The 12333-nt window shown below is 41.8% G+C and overlaps 1 protein-coding gene across 7 annotated transcripts in view; it reads right to left on the bottom strand.

The window, feature by feature from the left end:
• garre1 (granule associated Rac and RHOG effector 1) overlaps window positions 1-12333 on the bottom strand; it is a 55366-nt gene that overhangs the window by 26074 nt on the left and 16959 nt on the right. For all 7 annotated transcript variants that reach the window (XM_026927286.3, XM_026927283.3, XM_026927285.3 and 4 more), the window contains one exon: window positions 4633-6018. In XM_026927286.3, the coding sequence (XP_026783087.2) occupies window positions 4633-5151 (519 nt within the window). In that variant the 5' untranslated portion in view covers window positions 5152-6018. The remainder of the gene's footprint in view (window positions 1-4632; window positions 6019-12333) is intronic.

The raw sequence follows: 12333 nt of genomic DNA, 5'->3' as shown, positions 1-12333 counted from the left end.
TGGTGATGAGACACACCTTCATGCTGTAACTATAGAGCTCGCTACCCTTCCTGACTCCCACTGCCTCCTGCGCTACACACATCGGGATTTACTAGGCGGACTGAATAGCTTGCAGATCTGCTCTGTTTGTGAAAAGCTGTCAAATCTGTCGAAAAGGCCACATCTGAGATGTTCTACACAATGCCCATCAACATGGGAAAGTGTTTTAAGCAGGGAAAACCCCAGCTATAAGAAGATACCTTATACCCCGGCAAGCTGGGTGTTATAGACTTCCTATTTGTTCTTCTCTGCAGATAATAGCAGTGTTTAATTTAGACAAAAGCAGTATCAGGTATCGTAGGGGAGGTGGGGAAAACCCAGCACTGGATCCTGCCAAGAGCACGGCAGCTTTAGCGCAACCCAACACCTCGATCCCCACAGAGCGCGAGCTTCCCTCGAACAAAAACAACAAAAACAAGACACTCAGAAATGCCGCACCACATAAGGTCCGTGTCCTCTGTGTGTGTGTGTGTGTGTGTGAGCGCGCGTGTTGGTTCTGCCTGTCCGGAGTTCTGTTTCCTGTGGTTAGCTCCTGAGCGCAGTAGACAGCAGACTAATAAACCCTGATATTTTCATGCATATTTGGCAGCTGAGTCGCACAAAGCAGACAGCGAGCAGTACTCAGTTTAAAAAAAAAAAAAAAAAAAAATTAAAATAAAAAAAAAAAAAACGCAATTTGTTTTCCATGCATCCTGGACTTCCCGGCAAAACAGGAGAATCAAGGACACTTGTATTGCATTCCAGCGTTCTCTGAACACAGAATCATGGATTAACTTAAGAGAGAACAAAACCAACACTGAAATAAATTTAATTAATGGAAAAAATGACAAACACATTTCCTAACAAACTGCTAGTAGGACAGCAGTGTTCATTTTACCTTTAAAAATCTGTTTGATGAAGCTTTTATTTAATGTGTACCAAAAGAAACTAACCGGGTCTTAGATTGCGTGACGCATCTGCCGTACAAGTCTCTGTGTGTGAGCTGTTACTACAGAAACAATAACATATCAGAACAAGTGTGTTAACATAAACCTATCGCTCATGTCACAGCTGGAACTACTGTCTGAGCCGTGCTGTTATACGAAAATAATACACACCTTCTGACCAATCAGATTCCAGCATTCAACTGTGCTGTGATTTAACTGCGATTGTGGCTCCATTCATACGATGATATAACAATAATTAGTACAGACTCAGAAGTATATCTGGTGCTCTGATATTAATGTTGAATGAATTATAGACTACATGCTAACAGCAGCACAGGAAGTTAAATGATGTGAGATGTGTTCACTCTGAGCTAGCAAACTTTTAAACTTTCAGCATTTGTACAAAGCAACTTTAACATTAGCAGTCAGCAAAAAAAAAAAAAATCGCTAAATAGAAATCCATGTCTACTCTCGATTTGATTGCACAATATATTTGAGACACAAGTTCCAAAACTCACATCAACCACAGTTAAATAATGTTCTAGGGTTAGGTTTTAGCAAGAAATCTACAGTTAAACATCAGCAGGGAGGTAAGAAGTGCTGGTGCAGCCCTGACTGAGGTCTCGCTGGCTCTGACGCGGCTCTCGCTCCTCACCACAAGATGACCTGCTTTACGGATTGTGGTGTGCGGCCTTCCTGCTCTGGGCACAACCACATCCACATCCACCAGGACACAGTCCTCCTTCACTCATAAAAGACTGTTTTAAACTCATTCAAGCTGACGAGCTAAACTTCGATCTATCCGGCTCTGGGAAAACACGAGTACAGCTAACCTCAGGAACGACCGGCAAGACGAAGGAGAGATTATAGTTGTCCGAAAGAGGGAAAATAGCCTGTGCCGCTGAAATATTTTGGACTAGCGAGAGGAAGAATTCCTTTATAAGGCGCTCAACTGAATTTCCATTAAATCAGACAGAAGCCTCTTTAGGAAACAGTGTTCTGAGCTCAACTGAACAAAATTTAAAAAAACAACGGAGCTTGTCTTTATCTCTTGACGACAGCGCAAGACCTTACACACTCGTGCCACTCTGGAATCTACTTCTCCACTAATTGTCAAGTCTTGCACAAGTTGATTAAAGTTTCTAGAAAATGCAGTCTAAAATTCCCACCTAGTTTCTGAAGCTTTTTTCAACGCATTGCAGTCACACAATCACACTTTCTACACGCTGAACATGATTTAAAATCAAAATCTGCAAAAATGTCATGTTTTTCATAGAAAGGTCTCTGTAAAATATTGATACTCTTGGATAACCAGAAGAAAGATGAATAAACTGATATTTATTCACATTTCTGCTCGGAGAAAACGTTTCAGCTGCCAACACTCTTAGGGTGCTTCTAGATAGTGAATGGCGAAACTGCTATGCACCTTGCTGCTGCTTTCACTCAAATTCAACTTTGACCCAGTTTCCACTGATCTTTTCAAAGCGCAACCGAGTAGATGAGCCGTCGCGTGTGCATTCAGATTGGACGAGCACTATGAATGATCTATATGTGCTCAAATGCGTCTTGATGATGATTCGCCGTCCTCTGAATGCGGCCCTATTTGCCCGTTTCATGTTGTGCTGTAACTGAGCTGTGCTGCATGTAATTACAGCTGTCCCAGCCTCAGCTGTCCCCCGTCTCCCACGTTTCATTTACAGTGAATGTTTGTTTTCTTGATAAAAATAAAGTGCACTGATAGAAGCAGTATTGGATCGTTTCGGGCGAATGAAAAAAGAGGCTGAAATTTATTTCTTCGCACAAAGCTAGCATTTCTCACACCTCTGCTACAGATCAAATAACTGTTGCGTTTGAGGCGATGTTGTAACTTGTAATTCCCTGCCTACGACTGGGGAAAAAAAAAAAAAAAAAAAACACCAAAAAACGCCCCTTCAACTCGAAATTTCAATACGTCAACTAGGGCTAGTCTTCTCAGCTACCAGTTACCAGCGTAAAGTCGCTCTTCACTACTTTTAAATGAGTTTACAGCAGTATTGGCTTTAGATCAGTTAATATACAGACACCTCACTTAATATAATATACAGACGCAACTAAATATGTAACAATGACCATACTAAACGTTGTTTTTAAAAGATAATAGTCAACATTAGAGCATTAGCTTGTTGCTGAGCTACTCACTATTGTGCACTGTTGTTGCTGTGCTTTACTTTCAGTCCAAAATATCTGCGCATGTTTGAAGTTCACTACAGTAGAACAGCACCAGTAGCCGCTCAGGCCTGTAACCGTACAAGTGCAGTTAAAGTAGCTTTTTAATGAGCTTTATGTGCTCTGACAGAACAAACACAAGACGCTCTTCCATGGAAGCATCAATGTTTTTTTTTTTTCCCCACTTTGCATGTTGAACGTCCCGAAGTGGGAAATGACATCATTACAATTTTCAAATTACAGTTTGCAAGGCACCTCGAACGCAGTTAGGGTTAGGATAAAGGATAAAGCGCTTGAAGATGAGTGAATGAAGGACCAAGGTTTTTTTTTTTTAATATAATCTGGTTACTTGATCTGCAGCAGAGGCGTGAGAAATGACAGCTGTGTGCAAAGGGAAAAAAGCGCTACGGTTCACCTCAAATGACCCAATACTTATACTGCCTCTATACAGTCCACACACACACACACACACACACACACACACACACACACACACACACACACACACACAGTACCTGCACAACAGCGCATTTTATTTTTATCAAGAAAGCTAAATGAAACATGGGAGGTGGAGGACAGCTGAAGCTGGGACGGCTGAAATTACAACACAGCTCAATTAAAACGTAACGTGATCCAAACAAGTAGGAGAATACAACAACAATATACTATAACAGGACAGAAAATAGATTTTTGCAATATTTCTTCTTTAAAAATAACTAGATTGTGATATTGAGGAGACATGTGCATACTTTAACTTCTGCTGCTATTATGTATTATTAATTACTGTGCATCACTTTTGGGCTCTAATTCATTCCTGTACCGTTTCATCATAACAAATACCGCAACATCAGCACTGAAAGTATTTCATGTTAGGAAAAACAAAAATACAACAAAAAAAAATAGTCATGGTAATAAAAGGGAACAGCTCTCCCACACATTTCTCAGAAACATGATGGAATTTGATTTTATTGCACATAAATGGAAATAACTTACAAAGTGATAAGCAGAACTTATTTCCCTGTTCTGTCTCGTCAGTGTGTTTACTCAGCAAATACTGGCAAAGCTTAAAAAATAAGCTACACTTTGGAGAAGTGGCCAAATCGACATGTCAAAAGATGATTCATCGTTTCTACCAGCAATGCATCCTGAACTGAAACTAAAAGACTAGATTTAAGTGGATTTAAGTGAACCTGTAATGTAAGAGATCACGCAGCCCAATGTAAACTGTGATATTAGGGTGATGTGGAAATATATATTATGGAAGAACTTTATTGCTCCAGTACTGTCCCTGGAGACGCGCAGAATCTGTGCTGAAGCTGTTCTGGTGGCTCTTTGTGACCTACATGTTACTAACATTACCACTCTATGCTGAATGTACATGCAGCTTGACTTTAATCAGGATTAATTATCAGCATAATTAGAATTTCAATATCCAAATAAATGTTTATTCCCTGCATCGTACCTCCACATCCTGAAGGCTGAAGTCGTTCTGGTCTTTGAAGTTGGCAGCACCGGCGCTGAGCTCCATCAGCATCTTGGCGATCTCGGGCTTTATGGCTGCCGTGAGGCGGCCGGCCGCCTCCATCACATGCTCCTGCACGTCCTTGAGCTGCATGGCAGCTTTGGAGTAGCGCGAGTTGCGAAACACACTGCCGAAGAGGTCCGTCAGGAAGGCGCTGGCGCGGCAGAAGACGTTCAGAGCGTCCAGGTACTTCGAAATCCCTTGCTGGATGTCAGCAATCGCGGTTGTGGCGTTGCTTGTGCCTGAAACATCATGGCAAGCGGAAAGGGTGGGGCCTACAGGTGCCAGCGGGGTCGGGGTGGAGCAGGAGGTCCCGAGCGGGGCGCTAAGGGCTCGGCTCAGCTCGGGCAGCGGGTATTGCTGGTGCTGCTGCTGCTGCTGCGCTTTCTGCTTGGACCCGCCAAGCAAGAAGCGTCGCTTATAGTCCATTTTACTTTCTTGAGCGCTGCAACAATACATAAGTAGTGGACACGGCCAGGAAGTGCCCTTTTCCCACCACGGGCTTGGCAAAGACTCTCTCTGTTTGCCTTTATTTTGATTTGATCGATAATGATTTCTGCCCGGATGTACAACCGCAGAAACTTTTTTTTTCTCAAGTAAATTGATAGCTTAAATGCTCCAGGAGCCAGAGAGTCATGTCAGTATTCCTTATCGTGGCAGAGAAACGAGGAGAGAGAGACAGAAGCTTGATGTCTGAACGAGATGTGCAGCACTGCTGTTGCTCACAACGTGGGGAAAAAAATCCAACAATAACAAACAAACAAACAAAAAAACAGGATCAATGTGTTGCTGCTATATTATTTTATGCAAGAGAGTTAAAGATAAAATCTTTCTCTTCACACCACAAGTAACCATAAATCCTGAAAAAAATCCCAAAAGTGCATAATATATCCTTCAAACGGAAGTGGAAAAAAAATCCTTATAGCTTTCTATTGTATTTCCTTTTTTTTGTGTATATAGACCTCTAATAAAAAATAGAAACTTTTAAAAAGGTGAAGAAAAAACAATCCCACAGTATGATTGTGATAATAGTAACGGTCCACTGGTCAACAGTAAGGAAAGTGAAAAGGCGAATGTCCAGCTACAGGACGATGGAGCCTTGGCACAGACTGAACACTAGCAGGCTGACAGATCCAGTCTGTCAGAGAGATAACACACCGCTGCTGCTGCTGCTGCTGGGAAACTTATCCAGATCCCGTCTAGAGTTCCTCCCCAATGCCCCAGAGGTAGTTAATCTTCAAAGGAAGCGCATGTGTTAGCAGATTTCGGATTCTCCGTGAAAGCGACACAAAGCGCAGCGTGTCTGTAAGGCCTCACGGTCACTTCCTGAAAGAAAGAAAGAAGAGAGGGAGAGAGAGGGAGAGAGAGGGGTCAGAATAAAATTCACACCATTTTATATATAGAAAAAGATATACAGTAATATATAATATTATATATAGTTTAATAAACCAATGCTGGCATTCAAAGTGTAAAAAAAAAAACACTCAAGTCAAGGGTCATTTCAAACCTTGCAAAGGCTTTTGGAAAAATAATGGAGTCTAAGACTTGAGTAACCATAGAAACATGACATCATATCCCGGCGCAGGCTGTGCTAGATGCAGCCCATTGCTTCAGAAACCCACATACGACACACGACATGTCGGGACACGGAGCTACTCGGAGACCGAGCCAAAGTGTCCCATTGTTCAGAGACACTGGAGATCTGTACAGAGAATCAATACGGCCATTCAAACCATTTCCACCACTGCCACTCGTACAGCCCTGACACGAAGCAAAGCACCAGCAGCGAATTTGCATACATGGAAATGGAAAGGCGACGTTTACATTTATTCATGTGGCAGACACTTTTATCCAAAACGGAGACGGGAAATGATTCAAGCGCACAGCTGAGCTCATGAGGTGAAAGGTCAGGCAGTGGTTCTCACAACGCTGAGCTGCCACTCTGAGGTCTTAGTGAAATTCCACTGCCTTCTTCTTCCTATATATACAAAGTACCAGAGCTTTTGGCACCAGAAGGCTGGAAATGTGCTTTCTCCATTGTCCAGCACAAAATGATCCAGCTGCTCACTTTTTCCTTATCTCCAAACAGGTCCAAGCATAATATCTGTAAACGATCATTTCTATGGCTCACACACAGCACAGTTTTCTAAACCCATGGGACACCAAGCTTTTAAAATTTTTTTTGCATATATTATCATTACTTCTACTTTTTAAAAAATATATATATGTCAGCTGAAATCTTTTAAATCCTTTTAATTTTGGTAGAGTGCAAACTAGGCCTGGGTGATATGACAATATAATAACGATATCATGATAAATTAAGCACACTGGATTGCCATCTTCCTGTCAGAAGTATTCGGGCGTGGCCTAATATTCCAATAAGCACGCTGGATTGCCAGCTTCCTGTCCAAAGTGTGCTTATTAGAATATTAGGCCATGCCCAAATACTTTGGACTTGCACGTGATAAGTAATGCATATGTATAAATCATGGAGATGGGCGTGTCTTCAAAATGTATAAATGGTTGTCTCTCACACACATAAAAAAAAAAACCCATGCATACTACATATGCACAATACATCTCATTTTATACAAACTGATTGCTCTGATCCATGCTGTAGGGGGCGTGGAGGCAAAAGTTGCACTTGATCATGAGTAGGTCACATGACCATAACATCGTCTATATTTTATTGTCCTGTGTTTTAAACTTGGTGTCGGTTTGAGCGCTTCCTGGAGGGTATTTATACTAAAGCACCAAGCCTCAGGTCAGGATATAATGTATATAATTTCCCAAATGTAACATGATCACAGAAAGCTAGTTAGGTTAGCTTTCACTTGCTAGTCAGTTTTCGCACAATCAGTTTGCTTTTCACAGCCTCGGTCAGTCTGTTCAAGAGTGAACACACAGTTTTGAAGAAAGCCAAGAAAGCAAGACAACAGACGACAGCTTTGTAACTGGTTATGGTAAATCTTACACAAAAATAGGACCAAAGTTTTACACAGAAAGGGAAAAATTCTGGTAAATCTATACACTAAAAAGTGACCAGTTATTAATACTTCCTACTGCACACTGTTCCCGCAGGACGAAGAGTAACCTCAGTGAAAAAGCAATCGTTTCGTTTCTCAATACGTTGTTTTTTTCTTTTCTGCTACTGCTATGGAAAAATGGACACCAAACCCCAGCTCGGAAAACTCACTGCCGCGTGTGTTATGATGTGATGCACATGGCTCTGTGTGAAATCATGCTGCTGGTTGGAGATGAGGCTTGAGAGAGAAACAGAAGGAAAGAAAAATACACTCTTTTCCTGAGGATGCGTCTGGTTGACTTCGCCCCTCCGCTCCCGTCATCGTAGTTACATTGCGCTAACATTCCTGTACGCCACATAGTTTGTTCCACTGATTTCCCAACCTCGCTTCCTTTGACAAAGTGTGTACGTGTGTGAGAGAGAAAGTGTAACAGATAGAAAAAGAGAGACAAAGTCGTACTAAATAAACACTGAAAAGTTTCATGTGCTGGAGGTCCCATGACTTTCCGCAGCTTGTCTCCGTGTGTGTGTGTGTGTGTGTGTGTGTGTGTGTGTGTGTGTGTGTGTGTGTTTAGGGCGGAGGTGACGACAAAGAGCAATCTTGCTTCCAACACCAGTGCAAATAGATTCATGTGTTTACCCGGCCTGGCCATTATGTCACCTCAGCTACAGCATGTTGAGAGGCTCTTTGGTGAACTCCTCTCCCTCCTCAAAAGCAAACTTCCCCACCACCTCACCTCTTTCTAAAGGCGGAGAGAGAAAGTGAGTGATGGGGGTCGATTTAAAGGCCTTTAAACAAAGCTCCTGGTTGTAAATCTGACGGATTAACAGCCACTCCAAGCGTGCCAACAGGCCCAGCGAAAGAGGCCTGAAAGGCTCCATATGAAGACCTGCAGCCTGAACTTCCACACAGGAGCAACTTGCATCCTTATGAAGAAAAAGATCTGATTGAGAAATTCAGAAGTGCCTGTAGAGGAATAAGGAAGTCTCATGATGATTGCTTATGTGTGCCGAAGGTCTCGGGTTAAAAAAAAAAAAAAAAAAAAAACTGACGCGCTGTAATGAATTGTGAAAAAGATTACACAGTTAAACAGAATGTGGACGTGCACCAATTACACAACCAAGCAGGGTCCAGGGCAGCAGTGTGCATCGCAAAACAGCTTTAACTGCAGCTTTTATATGACAACGCACCCAATATGGACTGAAATGTCCACTGTGTTATCAAACACACCACGACTAATGACTGCTAGGGGTTTAACGATACAACGTTACGCGATGCATCAAAAAATGTGACGATGTGTATCGTGGAACTGTGCTATTAATTACACATGTAATGCAGTTGCACCGTCTGAACACCAAAGGTCCCAATCTGTGCAACCCAGAAAGATAAAATATATAGAGTGCACACTGGTCACGTGATCATGTTCTTTTGTGGAGAGCTTGCGAGATCTGCGCTGCAATGAAGTGACTGATAGCGCTGGATTACAACGACCATCACAAGTTATACATTATATAGTTACACAACCACATTATAACGGTTAAAAAGAGCTCTTCAGTAGCTTATAAACAACACCAAAGGCTGCGGAAACCGGTCATTTGAGCAGACTTTGGAGCTCTATTTCTGCTATGGAGCTCATTACATTTGAGTCGATCATTTTCCCCAAGTCAGACATTTTGTTTATTCAGTCAAATTTTTGGAAGAATTTACAAATTTATTTTTAAGATATGGTGAAACATTTCATTTGCAATATTATTAAACCTCTGTTCATAGTAAATTTTAATTTATTTAGTTTTATACAGACAAAATGCACCTTCTTTTGCATTGTTTATGATTTACAAATAAAAAAGGAGTGAAGATATTCTGAGAATCAAACTGAATCAAATCCTGAAGCTAGTATCATGAACCAAATCGTGACTGGAGTGTACTCTGACTAATGATACATTTGATGTCAGATTATAATATATGTTTGACAAAATAGCTTCACCATTTCATGTTAAGAAAAAAAAGAAAAAAGAAAAAAAAGATTAGCTCCACTTCAAGTGTGTGTGTGTGTGTGTGTGTGTGTGTGTGTGTGTGTGTGTGTGTAAACCCTGTCACCTGAGTAGGTGTGGATACACGAGCTGGTGTGTTTAAAGGACGATAGTGGAATCAATATTGATGCAAGTGGCTGCACTTTCTTTGTCTTGGTGCAGAGAGAATTAGTGCCAGAACCCAAACAAACAAACCGCTCCAAGAGAGAGAGAGAGAGAGAGAGAGAGAGAGAGAGAGGGAACATAATAAAAAAGATGATGTGATCAAAACAGCACAGACAGAGAAAAGGAGAAATGGAGAGAGGGAGAGAGAGGAGAGGGGGAGAGAGTAAGAGAAGGAGAGAGGGAGAGAGAAAAAGAATGAGAGAAGGAGAGATGGAAAGAATGAGAGAGTGAGAGAGAGGGAGAGATGGCGAGAAGGAGAGAGGGAGAGAATGAGATGGGGAGAAACAAGGAAAGAATGAGAGAAGGAGAGAGGGAGAGAATGAGAAAATGAGAGAGGGAGAGAATGAGAGAACGTCGTCTGAAGAGGCAAGTAGTAAGGAACGTTCACAGCAAGAAGTCAAACCAGCAGTTTCTTTTTTTGAAAGTTGACATTTGGGAACTCTTTGTGGTTTACGGGGCCAACAGAAAAGAAAGAAAACACACACTTGACATGACTTTTGTCATTTGCAAAACCTGTTACAGTCAGATTAAATACTACAACATCACAACCAACATGAGAAATCACATGACCCGGAGCTAACCGCAGGAAAGACTGTTGTGGCTAACTCGCACCAAACTCGCATCAAACTCGCACCAAACCTGCACCAAACTCTGACAGACAAAAAAAAGGACAGATAAGTAAATTAATCACAATATTTCCTGCTATGGATCTGCGTCTTTACTCAGTCGTAGAAAAGCAAGGCTTTCGTTTTCTCTTACACGCCTTCTGAGACACGTCCCTACCATCGCTCGATGGAACTCGAATACTGAACAATCACTGATTGTGAATTTCAATAAAAATTATTTATTGAACACAACAGTATTTACTGCATGAGAATTAACTCGGACCTCTTTAGATCTGATGCATTAAATCTGCAGTGTTTCATCATTGTGGAAAAAATCCTCAGAAAAAGCTGAGGAATGGAAATCTAACTAGACGTTAAGACAGATCTACACACAGCAGCAGAGACAGAGACAGAGGCTTTGGCCTTGAGCCAGTTTAGCTTAGCGAGCTCTCTAACTAACGTTAGCTCTCGGCTGTTCCCTTCGGACAGGAAAGCAGCTCAGGTTTCTTCAAGCGTTCTCAGTGTTGCCAGTTACAAATCACTCTCTGCCTCAGATCCGATTTACACACTGTGTCTCACTGACAGCGAGAGCACCGTACTGTGCTCATCATTACAAGCAAACAGTGACCCACTGAAATCTGATTAACTGGTGAATTGCTAGTCCAGTCTTTTTCCAGTCTTTAACTGTCCGGTTTCAGTGAGTCCACTGTAGCCTCAGATTCCTGTTCTTGTCTGACAGGAGTGGAACCCGATGCGGTTTTCTGCTGTTGTACCTCACGCGACTCAAGGTTTGTCCATAACGAGATGCTTTTCTGCTCACCACGATTATGAAGAGTGGTTATTTGAGGTAACGAAGCCATTCTCCTCTGAGCTCTCTCATCATCGATTCGTTTCTGCCCACAGAACTGCTGTTTGCTGGATGTTTTTTGTTTTTCACACCATTTCACACCATGTTGCGCTGCTGCCACACGATTGGCTGTTCGGAGAATTGCATGAAAGGGCAAGTGTGAAAGTGTATAGGTGTCTCTGATAAAATACGTATAGACTAAATGTAGGAATAATATGGCAAAAATGTCTTATAAACTCATGTTACTCATGTCCAAAGCTGAGAAAGTAAACATCAGACACTTTAGATGTCGCGTCTGATTGTCTACGTTTGGCGTTTAAACACACAAATTAGTTTTTTTACTGAATCATTCCTTAAACACACTTTCCTGCAAATCTAAAGAATGTGCTTTCACACAGAGGGAAAAGATCTTCAGAGAAGATTACAAATGAAGTGCTAGAAAAGTTAAACAAGACAAAATGAAGCCCTGCTGCTCACAAGCTACAACACAACCACCACAGAAGTGTTTCTAACTATGCATTCACTTTTAATAACTGTTTTATTATCCCCTATCCTTCTAACACACACACAGAGAGAGAGAGAGAGAGAGAGAGAGAGAGAGAGAAAGAGCGCTCTGAGCTGCTTTGGCTCTCACAGCCGTCCTGGACATCTGGTGCCAATGAAGCAGAGGAATGTTTTACCTCACAGCCCGTCTGGGAGTCTTCCCCGCTAGCACAGCTCACAGAGTTACAGCTAAAACCTGACGGTTAGAGCTTAGGGTCGCGCTTCTCTTACACGGTGTAAGGCATCATGTTACAAATGTTTTGCACAACTAACTCTAAGTCACTGTGAGTCCAATTTAATGTGGTCCTATTTAACAATATTTATACACAAGTCCACTGTGCATGGTACCGCACACACACCCTAAAGACAGCTGTGGATGTTTTTCCTTGGAAAGTGTAAAAACTGCAATTGCTAAGAAGTCGTCT

This window comes from Pangasianodon hypophthalmus, chromosome 6, assembly GCF_027358585.1.
Source record: "Pangasianodon hypophthalmus isolate fPanHyp1 chromosome 6, fPanHyp1.pri, whole genome shotgun sequence".
NCBI classification, from domain to species: Eukaryota; Metazoa; Chordata; class Actinopteri; order Siluriformes; family Pangasiidae; genus Pangasianodon; species Pangasianodon hypophthalmus.
This window is presented reverse-complemented; position numbering and strand designations above follow the sequence as displayed.